General features: G+C 43.6%; 2 protein-coding genes across 4 annotated transcripts; both read left to right on the top strand.

Moving 5' to 3' along the window:
* Nucleotides 1-3: 3 nt before the first annotated feature.
* LOC106585048 (septin-5) lies at nucleotides 4-14,003 on the top strand. Of its 3 annotated transcripts, XM_014170803.2 has the most exons (12): nucleotides 4-227; nucleotides 390-403; nucleotides 9,292-9,382; nucleotides 10,011-10,097; nucleotides 10,217-10,340; nucleotides 10,950-11,084; nucleotides 11,338-11,455; nucleotides 11,653-11,754; nucleotides 11,890-11,986; nucleotides 12,317-12,452; nucleotides 12,649-12,751; nucleotides 12,862-14,003. In XM_014170803.2, the coding sequence occupies exons 1-12, from the start codon at nucleotides 182-184 to the stop codon at nucleotides 12,925-12,927; spliced, it is 1,119 nt and encodes a 372-aa protein (XP_014026278.1). In that variant the 5' UTR covers nucleotides 4-181; the 3' UTR covers nucleotides 12,928-14,003. The 3 variants fall into 3 exon arrangements, with proteins under 3 accessions (XP_014026278.1, XP_014026277.1, XP_045562754.1); XM_014170802.2 differs by lacking the exons at nucleotides 4-227; nucleotides 390-403 and adding an exon at nucleotides 7,773-8,217; XM_045706798.1 differs by lacking the exons at nucleotides 4-227; nucleotides 390-403 and adding an exon at nucleotides 7,780-8,044.
* Nucleotides 14,004-15,681: 1,678 nt separating this feature from the next.
* On the top strand, nucleotides 15,682-23,329 carry LOC106585047 (platelet glycoprotein Ib beta chain). The gene is made up of 2 exons (XM_014170801.2): nucleotides 15,682-16,086; nucleotides 22,313-23,329. The coding sequence occupies exon 2, from the start codon at nucleotides 22,327-22,329 to the stop codon at nucleotides 22,981-22,983; it is 657 nt and encodes a 218-aa protein (XP_014026276.1). The 5' UTR covers nucleotides 15,682-16,086; nucleotides 22,313-22,326; the 3' UTR covers nucleotides 22,984-23,329.
* Nucleotides 23,330-25,204: the final 1,875 nt, after the last annotated feature.

Below are 25,204 nucleotides of genomic sequence, written 5' to 3' on the forward strand. Positions count from 1 at the left end.
GAAACCTCTCCATCCACGATTGGGTACCACATACGAGGAGGGCGGGTTCTGCACGATATTGCAACACCCTCTCCCACAACCTGTCTGGCTGCTGTGGTAGCGCGGAGAAGGAACTGACGCGTGCGTTTACCGAGCAGTCCGTCCGTTCTGAAGCGACACCGAGGGGAGGAGAGCGGCGAAAATGACGACCAACATCCGATACAAGAGCCGTATCCCGATCAAATCGGGTAAGCATAAGGATAATAATTACGATTATGCATAAAGGCAATTATAACGCGGTCCATTTCAATGATTGTCTTTCTCTGTCGGTCTCTCTCGCCTTCTAAATTCTCTATGGGCGTCGTTCTGCATCCCTCCACCTGTGTTTCATCCCCCACAATGACGAACAGACGAGACAATTGAGGTAAGGAAAACATTTATTCCTATTTCTATTAAAAGTATATATGTACAAAATATATCTGTGCTCAACGCTTTTGATGTAGGTCTAGGCTGTTGGGCGATACATAGAATCATATTTCATATCAAGCGTGGTAGCCTAGACACTCCGTTTTTTTCCCCAAATTCGCTTCGTATGGCGTCATATAGCTTAGATAGCCCATGTAGCAGGCCTAGTAAGCGTGAGCAGCATCATCATTCCGATGCCGTAAAGATTACTGTTGTTGTCATGCCACCGCAATACAGGGTAGAGTGAGCATCACACAGCCAGAAGGATAAGATGTCATTTATGCGTACAGAGACAGAGACACAAGATGCATACGCAGCGAGTGGTACCCAAGGGCTCGCCTCTCATCCTCGGGCATCCATACATCATTCTAGGCAAGCCACTTGTTGTGGGTGTGACAGTGACCTGCTCGTTATCGTTACTGGAAAGCCTATTGGTCTAGTCAGCGAAATAACTAGCTGTTAATTATCACAGACTTTAGATCAATCTCTGTCTGCATCCTCAGTACATCACAGCTCTATATCCCCTCATTGTTTTCCCTCTGTAATCCCGGGGTTGCTTGCAATGCCAGGGTTATGGGCTTGATTCCAACGGGGGACCAGAATGAAGAAAATGTATGCACTTACTGTAAGTCTCTCTGGATAAGAGCGTCTGCTAAATGACTAAAAATGTAAATCTATTGGTTAGATGAGCTCGATTTTATATATTCCCTTGAGTGAGTCCTGTGTGTGTCCATACGTAACTCAGGTGGAGCTTGGTGGGAGACCAGCAGCACACTGAGTCTCAGGTGTATCGATCTCCTCTCTCTTTGCTCTGGGGGTGACGATGACAGAAGCTTTAGATGCTGTTCTGTTCATAGGTTGTTACTGGAACCTTGTGTAGCTACATTGAGTAGGCAGCAATGGTAACTAAAGGCATCATTTTAGCTGAAGTCTATCTCAGTCAAAGCTAATTGCAGAATATAGTGTAAGGCTTCTATATCCTGGCCTTGTTGACAGTATAGTGTTACGGTCATTCAGAGGCTATGGCTCCCGTAGGTCCACTGGTCCTTGCTGATCTTTCTGGTGTTCACATACTGCAAGCAAACATCATTCTTATTGTTTGAGCTGTAAGCTGGGTTTGCTGCAGATAGATTTTCAGTAAGCCTGTGAAATCACATGGGCAGCATTGCGGAATGAACCTCGCTCGAAGACCTTGACCTTGATTACTACATTACAGTTAATACAGTAGCAATAGCCTGTGTGTGGATTTGGAAATGTCCAGCGTGGGTGTGTATCCTCCAAGGAATTTCTTTGATTGTTTTTCCCTGTAAGGACTTTTCTCTTCTTTTTTTTTTATATTGCTGAGATTTTATCATACTGTTTGTGCTATGCAAAACTGTGTTGGAGATATTCAAGTAGCATGTCTGTTGCCACAGCACACCCACACACTCTGCCTGACCTGGCTGGGTGCTTAGGGGGAGTGGTTTCGTGGATAGTGAGAGGGACCAACCAGTAGTAAAGTTTGTGTGTGTGTGTGTGTGTGTGTGTGTGTGTGTGTGTGTGTGTGTCAAAAGGTCTAATAGGGGGTGCTTATATTTGTCCTGTTTCACACACATACAAGTGTAGTATGGAATTGTGCTTTTTGCATATCCCACTCCGCCTGAGACCCTCAGAGTGGGGTCACTGCCAGGGTGTGTGTATGAGGGAGATGCAGAGGATAGTCTGGGTGAATCACATTCAAATCAACCCCTTCACCCCCCTTTGTCCTCCTCTTTCTTCCCTCCTCCTCTCTCTCCTCCTGCTATGATAATTATTGTGGGTTGGAAGCATTTTTCTCTTATGCTTCACCAAACTGGGTCTGCCAATCACAGTCTGGTGTGCTGGTATGTTGCCAGGCAACAGTTTTATCCATTTTCATCACTCTCAGACGCTGGGAGAGGAACCTATCCGCAATTCCTCAGGATGACTGACGTGTGTAGGCTTCGATTTAACGACACCCAGTTATCACAGATCTACGATGCTGTGGAATCTGTAGTTCTCCTTGGCACCCGTATACTCACATGGCATGGTTTCCCAGGTCTAAATCAGGCGTGAGGAAAGATGTACTCATTAACTTAGCTACCTATGAACACACACGCCTCAGAGTTTCTGATCGAAAAGATGGTGTAGGATGGTATTCACACAATGTATTTATCAGCCGAGGCCATCCAACTCCTATTCATGGTTGTCATGGGAATTCCAAGCCTATTTTGATTCATTACCATGTTCCTACTGGCACTCTGTACAGCACTCCAAATGTATTTTCCTACCACACCCTCCACTAGATTTACATTTACTTGCTTATAGCTTTTAATAGAAAAGGCCCCTATCTGTGGTTGTTTACAGTAAATTGCCTGACCTGGTAGCTCAACTTTCAACTCTCCTGAGTGTGTTCTGTGTGTTTGTCTTTGTTCTTTATCTGAACTGAAATGTTTCTGCTCTCTGGCACCTGATGTCATTGTCACACTGAAAACATGTATGCAATGCCAATGATCCAGTAGAGTGAGTGTGTGTGTGAGTAAGAGGGAGTTCACGACCACACACACGTGAATAACAAGTTTATCTCTAACCCCAGGTCTCCCTCTCTCCCTGTACAGCTTGCCGTGTCTCAGCCTTTGGGTAGGCGTTTAAAAAGCTGTTGAAAATAACCCATGCCTGACCCATTTTCAAGAATGAAGAGTTTGGGTGACCTCGATAACTTGGAGATTAGATGATGTTTGGGGGGGGGAGGAATCAGAGATTTGGGAGCTAAGATCTAATGAAAATGATGAGGAGAATTAGAGGACTACCTTTACCTCCTACTGTGGGAAGAAAAGCTCCCTTGAGGAATTTAGAAAGATGCTTAACTGACAACTGTAAGATGAATGAAAGCCATATAATGGACCATTAGGAAGCGGAACCTTCTTACTATGGTGACGCAAATTGAGCCGATAAACGCTAAACACAGATTCTGCATTGTTTAGAGGACATTACCAAACACTATCTGATAATGAAATAATAAAATGTGTTGTCATTATGGCGCGCCCAGTTAAACCTGTCCTTGGCAAACACAATAAAGGCCATCAGTGTGTGAACACTTGTTTTCTTCCACTCGTCTGCAGGAATGTCTAGTTCCCAGCACCTGTGACGCAATAGCTCTTTACTTTCCACTGTATTGTATCCTGGGGGACTCCCTGGTGACCAGCCCCTTGCTGCTGAATGGGCAGATGCTAATGCTAGGATACGCTGGTCAAGTGTCCCTCTATTCCCCCAGTTTTAAACCCCTGTCCCATTCCCGCCTATGCAATTCATGTAGATCTGAAAGGATCATACGGTGCATTTGGAAAGTATTCAGACCCTTTGACCTTATCCACATTTTGTTACCTTACAGCCTTATTCTAAAATTGATTCAATTACATTTTTTTCATTTTTTCATCAATCTACACACAATACCCCATAATGACAAAGCGAAAACAGGTTTTGAGAATTTTTTTGCATATGTATTAAAAAAAACAGAAAAAGCATTTAGACCCTTTGCTATGAGACTCGAAATTGAGCTCAGGTGCATCCTGTTTCCGTTGATCATCCTTGAGATGTTTCTACAACTTGATTGGAGTTCCCCTATGGTAAATTCAATTGATTGGACATGATTTGGAAAGGCACACACCTGTCTATACAAGGTTCCACAGTTGGCAGTGCACGTCAGAGCAAAAACCAAACCATGAGGTCAAAGGAATTGTCCGTAGAGCTCCGAGACAGGATTTTGTCAAGGCACAGATCTGGGGAAGGGTACCAAAAAAAAATGTCTGCAGCATTGAAGGTCCCCAAGAACAGTGGCCTCCATCGTTCTTAAATGGAAGAAGTTTGGAACCACCGAGATTCTTCCTAGAGCTGGCCGCCCGGCCAAACTGAGCAATTGGGGGAGAAGGGCCTTGGTCAGGGAGGTTACCAAGAACCCGATGGTCACTCTGGCAGAGCTCAGGAGATCCTCTGTGGAGATGAGAGAACTTTCCAGAAGGACAACCATCTCTGCAGCACCCCACCAATCAGGCCTTTATGGTAGAGTGGCCAGACGGAAGCTACTCCTCAGTAAAAGGCACATGACAGCCCACTTGGAGTTTGCCAAAAGGCACCTAAAGGACTCTCAGACCATGAGAAACAATATTCTCTGTTCTGATGAAACCAAGATTGAACTCTTTGGCCTGAATGCCAAGCATCACGTCTGGAGGAAATCATGCTGTGGGGATGTTTTTCAGTGGCAGGGACTGGGAGACTAGTCAAGATCGAGGGAAAGATGAATGTAGCAAAGTACAGAGAGTTCCTTGATAGACCTGCTCCAAAGCGCTTAGGACCTCCAGACTGGGGTGAAGGTTCACCTTCCAACAGGACAACAACACTAAGCACACAGCCAAGACCACGCAGGAGTGGCTTCGGGACAAGTCTCTGAATGTCCTTGAGTGGCCCAGCCAGAGCCCGGACTTGAACCCGATTGAACATCTCTGGAGAGACCTGAAAATAGCTGTGCAGCGATGCTTCCCATCCAACCTGACAGAGCTTGAGAGGATCTGCAGAGAAGAATGGGAGAAATTTCCCAAATATAGGTGTGCCAAGCTTGTAGCGTCATACCCAAGAAGACTCGAGGCTGTAATCACTGCCAAAGGTACTTCAACAAAGTACTGAGTAAAGGGTCTGAATACTTATGTAAATGTGATATTATAATTTTTTTTCCTTTTTTTTGTGTTTTTACACATTTGCAAAGCTTTCTAAATATGTTTTTGCTTTGTCATTATGGGGTATTGTGTGTAGATTGGGGGGGACAATTGAATCCATTTTAGAAAAAGGCTGTAACTTAACAATGTGGAAAAAGTCAAGTGGTCTGAATACTTTCCGAATGTATGTGGTGGCTAACAGTTCCACCTTGTGATCTTATAGGTCTTTAGAGATCTACTGAAGTGCTTACAAGGATGGGCTACGGGTCTATTTCGCGCTAGGCTGTGGAAGAGCCTATTGTTTTGCTGAATAGACAGACGCTAACGCTAGGCTACGCAATGCTAGCCAAGTGTCCTTTAGAAGGCCTATTGTTGCCAGGCCAATTACACGCTGTTAGATTAGCATGCTGAAGAGCCTAGCACCCAGAGACTCACATCTCCAAGGAGAACAAACACTACGGATGGGGGGGATGGGGGTCCAAAGAGCCTCTCTTTCTCTCATTCTCATCTTCAGTCTCTCAATCTTTCAAATTCCACCGTCGTTCCCCCTCTCTCTTCATCTCTACCTCCCTCCATTCCGCTCTCTTTCCCCCTTTCTCTTTATCACCTTCCCTTTCCCTGTACGCATCTTTGGTCTAACACCCTGCCACCATTTGTTTCTGCTTTCGGACTTAATTGTGTGTAAGGCATGGTTGGACAGGACTGAGATGTCTTCAGGAAAGGTCACCTCTCTTTATATCTACATCACAGAATGTATCCTCTCCACATCTTCTGTCTCTGGAGGTGTGTGTGTGTGTGTGTGTGTGTGTCTCTCACTCTGTCATCAGAAGGACTGGGCTTGGCCTCGGATGACTCAGCATTTAATCCCCAGCACCTCACATTGTGGAGTGTTTTGACTGGCTAGCCCCTAATAACGCACAGGCAGAGCCCAAGGTATCTGTGGTTGTGTCCCAATGGGCCCTGGTCAAAAGTAGTGCTCGATAAATGGAATAGGGTGCCATTTGGGAAGCATACAGTGTGATAGTCACAGCAGACAGACAGCTTACTGGTTTCTCCTATCATATTTCATCCACAGAGGTCAGGACAGACAGACACAGGAAGTAATGGATGGGCTGGAGATGGTTATTACTGCCTGACTGTGTCCCTGAAAAGTGGCTTCCACATGGCCTGCCTTTAACACTGTCCATAGGATGTGCTCTATTAAACTGATGATGTCAGCTGTATCCATGTGTGTATGTTTACGTGTGTGCACGTGCATCAGGTTGTGTGGGTGTGTGTGACGTTGCGTGAGAGAGCTCAAGGTGCAGTGACCTACTAGAGGGACAGCTGGCCAGTGAGAGAGGGAGGGGCCTGAAGAGGTCTATTGTGATGTCACTCTAGGACCTCTGTTCTATTCAGATGAATCCCCCCTTTTTTGTTTCACTCTCAAGAGTCAAGTTTTCCGTCAATTGCTGGTATCTTATGTGTTCCTATCGCTTCCTAAAAACAATGTTCTGTGCTATATAGCCAGGCTATTTCTGCTGCCAATGCATTCATAATGTACTGTACCCTGTACTGTACCCTGCACTGCATCTCAGTGCAAGAGACATCACTATAGTCCCTGGTTCGAATCCAGGCTGTATCACATCCGGCCGTGATTGGGAGTCCCATAGGGTGGCGCACAATTGGCCCAGTGTTGTCCGGGTTTGGCTGGGGTAGGCTGTCATTGTAAATAAGAATTTGTTCTTAACTGACTTGCCTAGTTAAATACATTTTTTAAATAAAAGCTCTGTCTCCCTCATTTGAAGTAGCTTGGTATTACAGCTTCTGGAGACGTCCCATGAAGAAAGCTCCTTGGGATCCACAGTGTGTTCAGGCTTTTGTTCCAACCCTGCACTAATACATCTGATACAGCTATTCAAGAGCTTGATTAGTAGTTACACGAACATACCATAGATAGAATGTCCTCTGTAAATGTTGCCCATTCTGTCTGGGGTATCATAGCTTTCTGAGCTCCAGTTGTCCTGAAACCTGTGTCCCGTCCTGAACCCACCCACACACACACCATAGGCCAACATCTGGCAACAATTGTCCACCACGCCCTGTCTTGTTTCACAGTGTGTGGAGTAGTGGGACCTCTGGTACCACTCTGGTACCGCTACACACATTTCTAATGAGAGAACGGCTCCTTTCATTCTTTGTGTAATTTCCACAGCCATGACTTGTATGGCTGATGTGCAGTCTAGACGTTGGCTAGGTTCTTCATTTAATCATTCATCTCTGGCTAGTGTTATCCCAGGGGTGAGTTGAGAGTCCCTACTAGCTTCACTAAGCTCTATGTGACCGATTACTGACTCGTACAAGTCCACACTTGAACCACACAGAGGGTTTGTATCTCTGTTAAAGGACACTGTGTTCTTTGACAAATGATCGCTGTTATGGTCAGATATGGGCTAGATTGTTTATCCCTCTGTCTGTCTGTCTGTCTCTCTCGCTCTGGGCTGATATAGGTCGTTACTGTTGCAGTCAGTGCTTTATTTATCTAACGGTCGAAAAGGGGGAGGGACAACAGGGTGAATGAATGAGTGTCTTTTTATTCCTTCACTTTCCCCCTCCGTCCCTCACTCTCTCCCCCATCCCTCGCTTCCTCCCCTAAACTGCTACCTCTTACTACCTTTCGCGCTCTCTCTCCTCCCATTTTATTTCCTCCTGTCAACCCCCCCCCCCTTATTAGCTCTCGCTCACCTCTGTCAGTATTCCTCCCTACCTGTCTGAACAGGGAGCAGTGGGGCAGAGGAGAAAGAGAGGAAATAAAGGGAGATGAGGAGAGAAGGAGTAGGAACAAAGGAGCAGGAACAAAGGACAAAACAGGAAAGACGAGTGTGGACGAACGGAGGGTTACAGAGGAGTAGAGGGTGTGTAAGAGAAGCGTTCTGGCTGCGTGTGAAGAGGTTGCTCTGTTTTTGTCCTCCGTTGGAAAACATTTCCCCTATTGGTGTGGTGTTGGCTTGGTATGGATGCTATCATGCTGCAGGAGAAACTGGTGGAACGCTTGCTTTGCCCTCGAGTCAGAACCTCCAGGCAGAAGGTAAAAATCTGGAACAGGCGAGAGAGGGGATAGAGGGACACTGAGGAGAGAGGAAAGGGAAGGGAGAGGGGGGGTCAATGTCTCACACACTCACATCAGCTAACTCTCATAAAGACACCTTTCCCTCTCTAACATGTCATGTTAGTATAGAGGTGGATAGGACATACTGTTGTCTTATGTCATGTCCTGATGGGTTCATGACAGATTTATGGATAGTTTGTTTGTTCTGTCTGTGGGATTTGTGTTCCCACACACACCCTAGAAGTAAACCAGAAGTTCGTATTATTCCTCATAGGTTATGAATCCAGCTCTGTAGATTTCCGTGTTCTCTGTGTGTGACTTCAGCCCTGGCTCTATTCCATGTCTACGCATGCTGTGTTTTGTTTGTTTGTGTGTGTGGTGTGTGTGGTTAGTTAAGCCGTGCCCCAGGGGCTGTCGGAAATGCATATGACAGGTTATGACAACTTATAATAGACCCTCACTGAGTATTTCTTTGGCATGTGTGTTTGTTTTGGGTTTAAAAAGGACCATTCAGGCCTGGTCAATACAGCCTCTGTTGGCTGGCAGACTCTGGCCTTGGTAGACTGGCAAGGCTGTGTGTGTGTGTGTGTGTGTGTGTGTGTGTGTGTGTGTGTGTGTGTGTGTGTGTGTGTGTGTGTGTGTGTGTGTGTGTGTGTGGAGTCTTCAGTTCTGTACGGTCTGCATTAGGAGCAGCTTTGGATGATGTGTGAATGGTATCAGAAGGGGATGGGGAGAACAGCCAGATAGACAGCTGTGCACGCCATTGTGTAGTGGAAAAGTCATAGATCGGTTATACTTTTCTCTCACTGTGTGTGGAAAAAGCACAGCGCCAGGTCTTAGAGATTCAAAATGGAATGTTATGAATGCATTTTCCCCCTTTCCTCCCTCCTATTGTCAATGGACTTTTCCAAACTGTAATTGTAGCATGGTGGGTGGAGTTTGAATTTCAACGGTATTTTAATTTCAATGGTAGTTTTGCGCTCATTCATTCAGCTCTTGGGGATGTTGCTTTGAATTGATCTTTCTCTCTTTCTCTCTCTTTCTCTCTCTCAGGAGAAGCAGTATGTGGGTTTTGCTACCCTCCCTAACCAGGTGCACAGGAAGTCAGTGAAAAAGGGATTTGACTTCACCCTCATGGTCGCCGGTCAGTGAAAGTATTGATTGTAGCTTTCTTAAAGAAGTAAAACGACCCAGTGCTATTAAGTACTTAGTGTGTGTTCATGAATGTTCTCTCCGGCCTCCCGAGTGGCGCGGTGGTCTAAGGCACTGCATCGCAGTTGCTAGCTGTGCCACTGGAGATTTGTCGCAGCCGGCCCCGACCGGGAGACCAATGGGGCTGCGCACAATTGGCCCAGTGTTGTCCGGGTTAGGGGAGGGTTTGGCCGGCACGGCTGTCCTTGTCCCATCGCACTCTTGCGACTCCTGTGGCGGACCGGGCGCAGTGCACGCTGACATGGTCGCCAGGTGTACAGTGTTTCCTCCGACACATTAGTGCGGCTGGCTTCCGGGTTAAGCGGGCATTGTGTCAAGAAGCAGTGCGGCTTGGCTGGGTCGTGTTTCGGAGGACGCATGGCTCTCGACCTTCGCCTCTCCCGAGTCCGTACGGGAGTTGCAGTGATGAGACAAGACTGTAACTACCAATTGGATACCACGAAATTGGGGAGGAAAAGGGGTAAAAAAAATAATAAAAATGTTCACTCCGTGTTGGCTGTGTGTGCGTTGCTCACTGTTAGAAACATGTTGTATAATGCTGTATGTATGTCATGTTACAGGAGAGTCTGGTATGGGTAAATCTACTCTGGTCAACAGCCTGTTCCTCACAGACCTGTACAAGGACAGGAAACTTCTCAATGCTGAGGGTGAGTAACACACACACACACACACTCCTTCAAATGTCAACAACAGCAAAATTAAATGCCATCTCATCAGAGGTTCTCTTCCCTCCCTCCATCCCTACCTCTCACCTTCCCTTTCTCAGAGCGTATCAACCAGACAGTAGAGATCATTAAGCACACAGTGGACATTGAGGAGAAAGGAGTGAAGCTGAAGCTGACCATTGTAGACACGCCGGGCTTTGGAGACGCTGTCAACAACAATGAATGGTGGGACCTCTCTAGTCCTCAACTAATCCTGGCCTAGCCCTGCCCTGATCCTACAGACTCTTTAACCTTTTACTGCAGTGGGCTAAATCAGGGTCACACACAGAGATTCTTGGAAGTCTTAAACAAATCTACTTTGAAACAGAAGTATAAACCTCACACACATGGTTATGGGCTTAAAAAAGAAGACACCTGTACCATGTCAGATATAGAGTTAAAATGTATTCAATTTTGAGTTTGTATCCCAATATTACACTTCATAAACTGTGTGGTTTGAGCCCTGAATGCTGGTTGGCTGAAAGCCATGGTATATCAGACAGTATACCACACCTCCCCAGGCCTTATTGCTTAATTATATACATCACAGAAGACTGAAATGTAACAAAACCATCTGACATAGAAACACCTGATTTTCAGCTTTTAAAAAAAGGGTTTATTAATTACATTCCAGCCATGAGCCCACTAGAGGGCGATTTGGTCATTTTGACTGCAGGAAAGGGGTACGGCTTCTGTATGGGTTAGTAGATTGACCTAAAATAGGAATGATGGCGGCAATGAATCTTGTACGTTGTTCCTGCAAGCCTTGACTGATTGTGTCGTGTGCGAGTGCAGCTGGAAGCCCATCACCGACTACATTGACCAGCAGTTTGAGCAGTACTTCAGGGACGAGAGTGGACTGAACAGGAAGAACATCCAGGACAACAGAGTCCACTGCTGCCTCTACTTCATACCTCCATTTGGACATGGGTAACACGCATACACAGACAGAAGAATGTGATGGGCTAGTGACCGGTAGAGCTGTGATGACTAGATCGTAATAAAACATCCTTAGTGTGGAGGAGGAGGATATACCTTTAGGATACTATGTAAACAGCACCAATACAACTCAACCAGCAAACACTGTTATTATTCTCCACCTTACTCATAGTCGGTGTGCGCTTTTCCTCCATGGCACACGCACACACACACTGACCAGGTTGTCTCCTCCTATCCCTTGTAGACTGCGTCCAGTAGATGTGGAGTTTATGAAGGCTCTCCATGAGAAGGTGAACGTGGTTCCTCTCATCGCCAAGGCTGACTGTCTCACTCCCAGCGAGATCAAGAAACTCAAAGACAGGGTGAGTCCATCAGAGCAGACAGACTGCAACTGCTGAAGCAGGTCTCGCGTTATGATGGTAAGGCTGGCTGCAGGAACGTTGGGAACTTAGTCATTTTAATTTGGTTTAGTTAAGAGCAACTCCCTCAGAGCTTCTGCACTCCCCCTCCAAACAATGTCTCACCCAGTGCAATGTGGCGTGTTTGTGTGTGTGTATAGGTCCGTGATGAGATTGAGAGGTTTGGCATTAAGGTGTACCAGTTCCCAGAGTGTGACTCTGATGAGGACGAGGAGTTTAAACAACTGGACAAAGAACTGAAGGTGAGACACACAGCTGGAGCCACACAGCTGGAGACTGAACATCAATAAGACATCTACAAGTGGAACGAGACCACTAAACTCAACCATCCCTTGTCAATCTATCATGCCAAATCCTGTGTGTGCGTGTGTGCGTAGGAGTGCTGTCCGTTTGCAGTGATTGGCAGTAACACTGTGGTTGAGGCCAGGGGCCAGAGAGTAAGAGGGAGACTTTACCCATGGGGCATTGTGGAAGGTGGGTGACAACAATGGAAGACACAACAATATTACTCAGGGTTTTGACTCTAAGTTGCATGGTAGAGCATGCTTTTCCTCACATATGACAATTTTTGAAGGAAAAATTACTAACTCAAACTATGAAAAACGACCAACTATCGCTATGTCTCAACCAATGCATTATGATTAGGCTCAGGAGTTTTCTTGCTCAGAACACTTGGTCAAGTAGAAATTCATGTCCCTAATATTACACAGTGCATCAGTTCTGGTGGATACAACAGAAGGAATGTTTTATCTTAGCAAATCATGTCAGTGTAATATGACCCAGTTTGTCTGTTTTGTGTTTCAGTGGAGAACCAGTCTCACTGTGACTTTGTGAAGCTGAGGAACATATTGATCCGCTCCCACATGCACGACCTCAAAGATGTGACCTGTGACGTGCACTATGAGAACTACAGAGCGCAGTGTATACAGGACATGACCAGGTGTGTGTATGTTTGCGTGCACGGCTGTGTGTGTGTGTGTGTTATATATATTAGTCGAGGTCAGAGAGAATGCAAAAGAAAGTATGAGTAGCTTTGTTTATTGCTGGTGTTGAGATTATCTTTAGTTTTGTTTATTAATATTGCATGCCCTTGTGTATGAGTCTGTATTCATGTTCCCTGTGTCTTTTCCCCTCAGTAAACTGACGCAGGACAACCGAATGGAGAGCCCGATCCCCATGTTGCCCCTGCCCACCCCCGACGTGGAGACCGATAGACTCATCAAGATGAAAGATGAAGAGGTAATTATGGGTAACATCACCAAAACAGGCTAGTCTCCAGTTTCTAGAAAGATGTCCTGTGAGAAAAGACAAAAATGTCATTACCACTCACTCACTCTCTTTCTCTGCAGTTGGCGAGGATGCAGGAGATGCTGAATAAGATGCAGCAGCAGATCCATGATGGGAAGGACCAGTGAGCGCCTCCCTGGCAGACCAAGACTACAGCCCCATCTGCTGGCCAGCCACTGATTTACATCCACAACTTCAGACGAACAAATGGAAAAAGTACCATACATACCAACATGTTATTTACTGATATAATCAGCATTGTGTTGGGGGGGGAACAGTTGCTGTATATTCATTGGTCATGGATTGGTGTGGATTTAGTTTTTTACTGTACCTGGTGTCCATTTTGAACCCCATTTAATATTATGAACAGTCCTCATAGCATATGACATAATATAAACATGTTATTTAAATGACCTGTTAAATGTATCTAATTTATGAATATGCTGAATACTTTTGGGATATTCTGTCAGGTTATGAATACGCATAAGATGTTTTGGAAAACGGCAATATTACTGATGTTAAGGTTTGAGTCTATTGATTTTGAGTGAGTGTGTCTGTGTGATTCGAGATGTATGACCCTGTATTACGAGAACCTTATTCTGCTTTGATACGGTGAGAATCTGTTTTCCCTTTCAGTGGCATTTCTTGTGCTTTTGGTACAGACTTAATAATAGGCTACCTAAAGAATCTAAACAAATGTAACTTATTACCTTTTTACTGCTGGTCTCTACTTCAGCTTGTTGGGAAGACCCTTTTCGCTTTTCTTCTTTTAACAATGTCTTGGTGCTTGCAAGTCAGATTGAAAATGTCTTCAGCGACATTTGCTTACCTTACAGTGCATTGAGACCCTTTGACTTACATAGCTAATGAAAGGGTAGGTTCAGTAAGTGGTGCATGTGCCAGCATGCCGAAGTTACTCATAACTGCTTAGAGCTTAATTTCCACTCTCATATGATGCAATGTGTTTGTTCTTAAATGCATTTTGAGCTATGCCTCAGTACCACTATGTGACGGTAAAAATAGGCTAACTTTTAAGAGCAGCTACTGTATATGCTTTTGTCCAATATGGCATATAGTGTGTGGAGTATGCTGCCCTCTGGCTGTGTTGTTCAGGATGGTGTTTGGCTTTTTATAGTGCTTGTGCTCAGAAAACATTGGGGAACTAGTGACCTGTTTATGATGATGAATAAACAGTCTGGATTCATGTGTTTCTTTAGCTGAGTTATTTCCTAAATAAAGTATATGGTTTCTAGTACGATCTTACGGTCACTAATATTTAGGCAAGCACGGAGCCCTAAAGCACAATACAGGGAACAGGGTGCCATTTGAGACATAGCCCTGAGACATCCTGTAGGCCCCATGCAGGCAGGCCTGTGTGGGGGAAGTCTTCCTTTTGTCATGACGTGGCCCTCTTTGGGTATAGCGAGTGCCTTCCCCCTCTCTCCCTCTTATACCCAGGCTCTGTTATCTCAGGTCGTAAATGTCTAGAGGAGACTCCTCATGGACAGGCATTATAGTCAGAGAGAGTTTCAGAGTAGAACAAAGGAACTTCTTCTACATCACAGAACTTGAGAACTGAACAATATCCATGTTTTGGAGAATGTAGAAATGGTCGGTGGAAAATTCAGCTACGACCGGTCCGTTTTTGTTTTATGATTGTGACCTCAGGAAAGACAGTACAGCCACATTACCATAACTCTGTTTATACAGGAGCCTCCGTTCTGAGGCTTGCATCTAATTATTGTATAAAATGAATGAGTAAAGATAACTATTTTTTTTTAATTGTGTAATGTGATTTTAAACCGTTAATGTGAGAGAATTGTATTTCTGTTTAAAGTTTCACTAAGTCATTGGCCCGCCCACATGAGCACAGACAGGGATCAGCTTTTCCACAGTTCCTGAATAAAACCCCCACCTGGAGAAGCCCACTTTAGACCATGCGTACCTCGATTACCGAGAAGGCTAAGGTTTGAGTAGAGACCATGCATACCTTCAGTATAAGCAAAGGTTGTAATGGTTGTTAAACTCTGAGACTATCGATACCGACAGAATAAGAGCAAATCTTCGATACTAATTTCTAGTCTGCAGCTAGAATTTATGCCGACTGAATGCGAAGACCGACAACCGCCGAAACATCTATTCTATAAGAACATTTCTGAATGGGACTCTGAAGTATTCATTCAGACTTCATGGGAGATAGATAAGTTCAGATGAACTTTCCAACAGAAAGACAGACGATTCCAACAGAGATCATGACGATACACCGAGCGTAAATATATATATTGATTGCAATTATTCCCGAATGAGTGAGCATTCATGTGCAAAGGATTAGCATTTCAATTATTCTAATTATCAACTGTGTAGTGTCTTTTGTCTTTCCCGCCCTTCTCAGTCCCTTTGTCTACCAAGCCGCCATACTGGTTTAGCCCACTAGGGAACCTCCCCTATCATTTCCTTGTAACCATACCTACTGTTTGTTTGTTATGCATTTCTGTGATTATTTAGTTAGTTAGTAAATAAATGATTAAGACAATTGATGTATGGATGATTCATAGCAGAGACTGGGTTCGTGCAGATAACCAACAATTTACGAAGTTTGGAACGAGACTAACGTGAGGTAAAGAATAATTCATTAATTAGAAGACTAATTGATCAGATATTAAAATATCTGAAGAGTTATATTAGGAAAATTATAACTTTGTAATCTGAAGATTTTCCTTGGTGCCCCAACTTCCTAGTTAATTACATTTACATGATTAGTTTAATCACGTAATAATAATTACAGACTTGATAAAATAACAGTCTTCAATTTAATGATGCCAAAGACACGACACTACTGTAGCTGAATAAAGCACTGAGTCACAGTTTATCTCCTTGGACCTCACTACCCCTCTGGCCCACAGTGTTAGATCTATCACTAACTCAACTGACTGTATGGAGCTGAATGATGGGAAGGGCCTCGCTGCAACTATAGTATAGTTACTGTGGGAGATGGTGAACCTACGAGCCGTTGTAGGGACAGTTTACCCTGGGTTGTACCAAGAGAGAAGGAAGTATTAACTTTATACATAAATCCCCCTGAAACGTACATCTGGCCTCCCAGACAGGAGCATCTATGGGCAGTGATAAGGAATAAAATGCTGCTGGCATGAAATAGTTGTGTCCTTCCTGTGTCCCATCAGGGTGTTTTATCAGGGCAAGCCAGCTGTGACTTCATACACTCTCATGCCTCTGAGTGACTAGTAGCACAGTCTCACCAACCACTCCTGCCACGAACACACGCAAAGGTAAGTCACCATCTCCTAACCATAACAAGACCATTACACCTTTCAGTATGACCATAACATTACTGTTTTATTAGGCTGTCTCAGTGTCTGATTGGAGAATGGTCTCAGATGTCTGAATAACCTGTCAAAGAGAAGTTTTTCATCCAGCGGTAGTTGTAGAGAACTACTGTGGTGTATAACTGAACTGGGTAACACTTCATTTTAAGGGGTACCTATTACAGTGTAATCACATATGTAATTACACTAACAAGTATTGTAATTGTAATAACTCATAGTTACACTTTAATAACATGTTAACCGGTGGTAATTGCAGTCTGTAATTACAGGGTTGTAACAATGAATGCTTCTTCCCGTGCTTGTTACAAATGTTAAGGTTTCCGATAGCATCTCAACGCACCATATTTCCCCCTGCACAAACCACATGATAAGTGTTAGCCAACTGAAAACCGACCACCTCATTGACACAACGCTGCAATAAAGATCTGGAGTCTGATTCCCAGGCCCAATGGCAAAAACGGGTTTACAAACGGTTCACATCAATAAATACTTTAAATTGTTAAATAATGGGTCAATTACTTTAAGCACCAATTAAACATTTTTAGACAGATTACATTGTATGTCTATTAAGCTTGGTTGAATAATGGTTTCAGTGGCAATTTTAGCATGTAAATGTTGGTGGGGCAACAGAAAAAAAATTGTGGGATGCATGCCAGCAAAGCCACAACACAACACCAAACAATACATTAATTGCACTATACACTGCTACAGCAGTGTATAGTGGCAGCGAAACAGTTAATTCAGCCTCATTTACTGCCTTTTAAAAAAACATAGCTGATATGGCTGACTTGCTTAAACAAATGTGGTTTCTACTGACAACTGAGATGTACAAACTATGCATAAGGGGACGACAAGCGGATAAAAGGCTATCCGTAATTTTGATTAAGACATCAATGAGCGAGCTAGGACAGACGTAGTCATAACTATTTGTTCAGCACTTTTGACATGTACAGCGATAGAATTCAGAACATGGGCCGTTTTTACATTGTTCTCCCTGTACACCAAGTCAGAACCGTGGGATAAATAAATGGGGCATCTAAGCAGAGAATGAAAGCTTTTACAATGTTCTATGATTACATTTCTCAAAAACAGGTTACAAGCTACATGTGCACCACCAAGTCAGAACAGTAGGCAAAATTAAGAGGTGAAAATAGACCAAATTATTAGGGTGAGGCACATGGGCTACCAACAGCTTACTACACAACATGCACTTTGTATTACTTTCTTAGCTACAGTATGCATATCTCCCTGGCATATTACATCATTTATGCAGCAGCATACAATACATTTTTGGACTCACCACTCATTGTTGAATTTGCAATTTCCAACTTGTTGTCTCATGTTTATGTCCAATGGCCGATGAGCACATACACGTTTTATCTATAATTTCTCTTAATTATTTATCTTCATATGACAAGGATTAAAAAGGATTTGCCAGTAGATTCTCGACTTCATTCATGATGATGACTGCTAGCTAAGATTTTGAAAGTATGATCAGTCCAATCAAAGCTACCGTAGATATAACATGATTTGACGTCATTTTATCTGTGGCCAGTGACCTTGAGCCTTCTTGGATGGGTACTTCTAACGTAACTCTATGGCAGCACCCAAGGGGATTGCATTTTCTAAATCTACCATTAGACTTAGCGGTGACGTTGTATCCCCATGAGTGACAGAATACTGAGCCAATCACGACGCAACACTCCATATTTTCTGCTGGCTTGCCCCACCACCACAGAAGCACTGAGCTAGGCTGAAACACTTGCATTTTGGAGCTGCTTTATTCAAGAAAACAAAAAAGAGACCATGTTTGCAAGCGGCTTTATTAACTCAATGATATATTTTTTTTCTTCATTGTTTGCAAACTGATGTGTGACACATATTAATGGCAAAATAACATGTAAAAGAGGCAAGCCCATTTTTTTTTCCAAAACATTTGGGGCAGAGCCCCACCTGTGTGGACACTGAATGGTTTATAAATGCACTTAAAATGGTCATAAGACTATAATGTAACCTTGCAAGGGTTTCACTATTGAGGAGCATTCTCACTTTTGGATGGGATGCATTGGTGCAATGATTTATTTATCCAAGAATTAAGGCGTCATGTCAAGATCTGCCCATCTGCTCAACACACTCGAAATAAAGAAGACCTCGAACCTTCCCTCAGGAGTTGACGCTGACATCATGTAACAGTCAGCAAAAACGGACAGAGAAGGTCAGTTTGCAAAATCTAGACACGATTGCTGAGAAAGTGTTGTAGGTCAAAAACGTCATCGCAGGAATGAGAAAGTAAGTTTTCCATGCAATTGGTTTAGCCTTTTTTGATACTTGAATTTAGCATAGTACGTAGTTAGTAGGTAGTTATTTAGGTATCCCTGTACCCCAAGGGTATTACCTGCACGAGAGCACCGTCTGTTCTGGATGACTGTGTGATAACGCTCTCGGTAGCCAATGTGAGCAAGACCTTTAAACAGGTCAACATTCACAGAGCCGTGGGGCCAGACGGATTACCAGGACTTGTACTCAAAGCATGCGCGGACCAACTGGCAAGTGTCTTCACTGACATTTTCAACCTCTCCCTGATTGAGTCTGTAATACCTACATGTTTCAAGCAGACCACCATAGTCCCTGTGCCCAAGGAAGCGAAGGTAACCTGCCTAAATGATTACCGCCCCCGTAGCACTCACGTCGGTAGCCATGAAGTGCTTTGAAAGGCTGGTCATGGCTCACATCAACAGCATCCTCCCGGATACCCTAGACCCACACCAATTCACATACCGCCCCAACAGATCCACAGATGACGCAATCTCAATTGCACTCCACACTGCCCTTTCCCAGCTGGACAAAAGGAACACCTACAGTATGTGAGAATGCTGTTCATTGACTACAGCTCATCATTCAACACCATAGTGGCCACAAAGCTCATCACTAAGCTAAGGACCCTGGGACTAAACACCTCCATCTGGATCCTGGACTTCCTGACAGGCTGCCCCCCAGGTGGTAAGGGTAGGCAACAACACATCTGCCACGCTGATTCTTAACACTGGGGCCCCTCAGGGGTGTGTACTTAGTCCCCTCCTGTACTCCCTGTTCACCCACGACTGCGTGGCCAAACACGACTCCAACACCATCATTAAGTTTGCTGACGACACAACAATGATAGGCCTGATCCCCGACAATGATGAGAAAGCCTATGGGGAGGAGGTCAGAGAACTGGCAGTGTGGTGCCAGGGAAACAACCTCTCCCTCAATGTGAGCAAGACAAAGGAGCTGATCGTGGACTACAGAAAAAGGCGGGCCAAACTGGCCCCCATTAACATCAACGGGGCTGTAGTGGAGCGGGTCGAGAGTTTCAAGTTCCTTGGTGTCCACATCACCAACGATCTGTCATGGTCCAAACACACCAAGACAGTCGTGATGAGGGCATGACAAAACCTTTTCCTCCTCAGGAGACTGAAAAGATTTGGCATGGGTCCCCAGATCCTCAGAAAGTTCTACAGCTGCACCATCGAGAGCATCCTGACCAGTTGTATCACCGCCTGGTATGGTAACTGCTCGGCATCTGACCGTAAGGTGCTACAGAGGGTAGTGCGTACGGCCCAGTACATCACTGGGGCCAAGCTTACTGCAATCCAGGACCTATATAATAGGCGTTGTCAGAGGAAAGCCCATAAAATTGCCAGAAACGCCAGTCATAGACTGTTTTCTCTGCTACTGCACGGCAAGCGGTACCGGAGTGCCAAGTCTTGGACCAAAGGTCTCCTTAACAGCTTCTACCTAAGCCATAAGACTGCTGAACAACTAATCAAATTGTTTTGTTCACTACTGCTACTCGCTGTTTATTATCTATGCATAGTCACTTCACCCCTACCTACATGTACAAATGACCTCTAACCTGTTCCACCGCACACTGACTCGGTACCGGTACCCCCTTTATATAGCCTCGTTATTGTTATGTTATTGTGTTACTTTTTATTATTTTTTACTTTAGTTTATTTGGTAAATATTTTCTTAACTCTTCTTGAACTGCACTGTTGGTTAAGGGCTTGTAAGTAAGCATTTCACGCTAACGTCTACACTTGTTGTGTTCGGCGCATGTGACAAATAAAGTTTGATTTGATACACACCCAGCATGTTAACGTTAGCTAGCTATATACTTGTGTCAACACAAACACTATTATTGCTAGCTGGATAACAGAACAACTGGCTAGGTAACAGCTTGGTCTAGCTAGCTGTATGCCTAAACTATAGAAATCATGATGACGATAAATAGGGCTAATGTAAAGTGTCTATGCTAAATTATCATACATTCTTTTTCTCTACCACAGATTCCCACAAGGCTTCAGACTCCATGATTGGAAAATGCTTACAAAAAAGAAACTGATGAAGACAGTCAGAGACAGAGTTGTTGATTTCTATTGTTACTTGTAATGTTAAATTAGAAGGAAAAGACATTCCCATTTTTCTAAATTAGCTAGCTATCTTGGCTACTCGCCATACTAGAGGTTACAGATTTGAGTCACCACTAAAATAGTTATTTTTATGTTATTGAGTAAGCCTTTATCTTTGCTTAATCTAATTAATCAATGTATTAATCTAGCAATAAAAATCCTTGTTATTTTGAAAGAAATGTAAGGTATTTTACATGTTGCAATAAAGTTGACTAAAGTAGAAGCTCATCTTTTGTTTGTAGGTATTTTCACTTGGTAATGAGTAATAAGTCATTATATAGAACTTGCTCACAGGTAACTATAAAGTTACACTTAACTTTAAATAGCAAAATCCTGTGTAACAACTAGCAACAACCTTGTACTTATGCAGATATTACAGATATGTACTCTGTGGTGTATTACTGTGTAGATTTTCTGACTTGGATGACGCTTTCAGAAGCTGATGATTCGATTGTCAGAATGGGTAACATACTTTGTAGGTACACAATAATTACAAGTAAGTACACATCAAGATATATTTCATTTTAACTAGCTACATCCTGTGTAACACCTAATAATTACATTATACTCTGTGGTGTACTTGTGGGTTTAACTTCTCACTTGGATGGCATGGAGGTTCAGCTTGTCATAATGGGTAATGTACACATTAATCAGAAGTTATTATTTTTCTTTATAATCTGGGATGACACCCATACGGAAGAGCCCAGTCAGTGAGGTTGACCTATATCTGATCTGTTTTTGTAAACTCAACCAAGTTAACCCAGATGGTACACTTTTTGGGAGAAAGTGCTAGCAACAACATTGAGTGGAGATTTTGAAGAGTGTGCATTCATGGATAAGTAATTTGAGGCTATTGAGCCTCCAACCGTTGTAATCTCAGACACCCAGAGCATCTGTCCACAAGGGGTTACAACCTTGTGATCGTCAGTACTGAATCAGATGCAGCTGAGAAGAAACTAAACACTAAATTTATGAATTTAGTGGAAACTTGCCCATTTGTAACAAGCATGGTAACAAGCATTTGTTGTTACACCGCTGTAATTACAGACTGCAATTACCACCAGCTACATGTTGTTATTACAGTGTAACTATGAGTTATTACAATTTACTACAATACTTGTTACAGTGTAATTACACGTGTAAATGTAGTGTTACCCTGAATTGTTATTAAGATCAAAGGTTAGATGTCATTTTCAAATCCTCAAAATATACATTCCATAGTAGTAACTCGTTCTTCTGTGCATGGTTAGATGTTAGTTATGTTTATAATATTAGGTTAACACTAACTCCAACTTTAACTGTTACATGGAGAGAGGCAAGGTGATCTGCCTGACCCTGCTACGCTGTCCCAAGTTGTGAATCCTCACTGTCCCATTTTTTCACAAGTTATTTTATTTCATTTAACAAGGGGACTACTCCAGTGGAGTTAATCGTCACTTTTTTTTCAAGAATTCAAACTAGCATCTTTGGCACCCGCTCTCCGGAAATATGTATTCCTTTGCGTGGCTATCTCCCAAGCTTGGAATGACATGTTCTCTTTTAATCACTAATTTCTCACACTAAAATGATATCTACATCCCTCACATGGCAGAGACGTCCACAGACATGAGTTGTAATTGTTTCCCCTCCACCCTTTCAGTATGACATATCCTCTCTCTCTCTCGCTCTCTCTCTCTCTCTCTCTCTCTCTCTCTCTCTCTCTCTCTCTCTCTCTCCAGAGTTGACAGTGAGGATGAGGGGGTTCCTGCCATGTGTTACCCCACTCCTGGGTCTTCTCCTCCTCTTGTTGACCCCAGGGAGGGTTCAAGGGTCATCAAGCTGTCCCCTGTACTGCTCCTGTCATGGTGCTCGGGTAGACTGCAGCAGCCGTGCCCTCACCACCTCTTCCTTACCCTCCCGCTTCCCTCCTGCCACCACCGAGCTCCATCTTCACGACAACCAGCTAACCACGCTTCCAAACAGCCTTCTGGACTTCCTCTCCTCCCTCCGCTCCGTGTCGCTCCATGGAAACCCCTGGGCGTGTGACTGCGGTGTGCTCTACCTGCGTGCCTGGCTGCTCCGACAACCTGCCAACTACACCAGCCACAGCAACATCACCTGCAGTTCCCCTCCCCGCCTGCGAGGGAGGCTGGTGGCCTACCTGGTTGAGGAGGAGGTGCTGGAGTCCTGTCACTACTGGTACTGTGACTTGGCAATGGCCTCCCAGGTGTGTTTGTTTGTGTTCGTGGCGGTGCAGGCGGGGCTGCTGGCTGCTGTGGTTGTGTTCCTGAGGAGGTTTGAGAGCCTGTCCCGCGAGGCCCGGATGACCACAGAGGAGAGTTTGCTGGGGGAGGGGCTTATGAGTAATGAGTATAGTGAGTATGAGCCCATGAAGGACAGCATCATCTGACGAGGGGAGGGGAGGGAAGGGCCAGGTAGGCAAGGAGAGAGAAGAGGAAGAGGAGACACTTGAAGGGGACAAGCTGGTGAGCAATAAAATGATGGAGCCCTTTCAGGTCTGTGGTAAGAAAAGAATGAGGATGAGGAGAAAAGGACTTGTTAGATTCACTGGAAACTGGAGATTTCAGAGAAACTCGCAGGACAAGAAATTAGGCTAAATCGAAGTGGTTCTGCATCTATTTTCAGAGACTTCTTGCAATGTGTTTGTTGCTTACATCAGTCAATAACGCTGTTGGAATAATATATCATGCTATGAATCAATAGTACATAGAATATAACATTTAATTTACATTTAATAATGCTGTTTTGTGTCATTGTTTTAAAGCTGCTATTTATAATTTATTTAGATAGCAATAATAAAACAAAACTGTAAATTGGTGCATTTTTAAAGGATACGGATGTATATATACTGAACAAAAATATAAACGCGACATGCAACAATTTCAAAGATTTTACTGAGTTAGAGTTCATATAAGGAATTCAGTCAATTGAAATTTCACATGACTAGGAATACAGATATGCCTCTGTTGGTCACAGATTTTTTTTAAAAGATCAGAAAACCAGTCAGTGTCTGGTGTGACCACCATTTGCCTCACGGAGCGCAACACATCTCCTTCGCATAGAGTTGATCCGGCTGTTGATTGTGTCCTGTAGAATGTTGTCCCACTCCTCTTCAATGGTTGTGAAAACTTTCTGGATATTAGCAGTAACTGGAACATGCTGTTGTACACGTCGATCCAGAGCATCCCAAACTAGCTCAGTGGTGCAATGGGTGACATGTTTGGTGAGTATGCAAGCCATGGGGCCGTGCATTATCATGCTGAAACATGAGGTGATGGCGGCGGGTGAAAGGCACGACAATGGGCCTCAGGATCTCATTACGGTATCTCTGCATTCAAATTGGCATTGATAAAATGCAATATTGTTCATTGTCCATAGTTTGTGACTGCCCTTTCCATAACCCCACCGCCACTATGGGGTACTCTGTTTACAACGTTGACATTAGCAAACCGCTCGCCCACACAACACCAGACGTGGTCTGCGGTTGTGAGGCCGGTTGGACGTACTGCCAAATTCTCTAAAATGACGTTGGAGATGGCTTTATGGTAGAGAAATTAACATAACACTTTCTGGCAACAGCTCTGGTGGACTTTCCTCCAGTCAGCATACCAATTGCACGCTCCCTCAAAACTTGAGATTGTGTTGTGTTACAAAACTGCACATTTTAGAGTGGCCTTTTAATGTTTACAGCACAAGGTGCATCTGTGTAATGATCATGCTGTTTATTCAGCTTTTGATATTCCACACCTGTCAGGTGGATGGATTATCCTGGCAAAGGAGAAATGCTCACTAACAGGGATGTAAACACATTTGTGCCCAACGTTTGAGAGAAATAAGCTTTTTGTGTGTATGGAACATTTCACTGATCTTTTATTTCAGCTAATGAAACATGGGATCAACACTTTACATGTTGCGTTTATGTTTTTGTTCAGTGTAATTACAATATGATGGTGAATCAGCACAATTTATATTTATTTGTAATACATGTTTGTGTTTATGTACTTTGATACCGCACGTTAGCTATTGGCTATTTTCTATATTTTATTTGGAGGTTTTCATTATATAACATTCCTAATCCAGCCCATTAAAAATGATATTGGAAATATGTTTGTGAATTTTCATTCCAGTCGGAATAGAAGCTTGACTAATTGCCTGCAATGACATCCGTTTTTTAGACCTAATAACTACAGCCAGAGCCATGCATTTCTACTCTATACATGGATTAAACTACAATAGGCTATTCCATATACTTCCACACAGCGCAGTGTAGTTCACCATCATACACATACACAGTATAGCTTTGTCATAATAGCTATTGTTTGTCAGTTTCATCACATAAAACATAAATATTCACTGGATCATTCAAAAATATTGTAATGCATAAAGAAATAGCTTGCGGAATAACGTTTTAAGGAAGGAACTTTCCTACTCTGTCTGTGTCAGTGTCGGAACACAACGATTCATGTTGTTTACACGTGAGATTCAGTGGAAAATTAGCTAGCATAATGGTGAACACTTTTGAACTTCTCTATCAATCATATTTGAACATATACAGTGCCAGTCAAAAGTTTGGACACACGTACTCGTTCAAGGGTTTTTCCTTATTTTTA

Source organism: Salmo salar, chromosome ssa24 (assembly GCF_905237065.1).
Source record: "Salmo salar chromosome ssa24, Ssal_v3.1, whole genome shotgun sequence".
NCBI classification, from domain to species: Eukaryota; Metazoa; Chordata; class Actinopteri; order Salmoniformes; family Salmonidae; genus Salmo; species Salmo salar.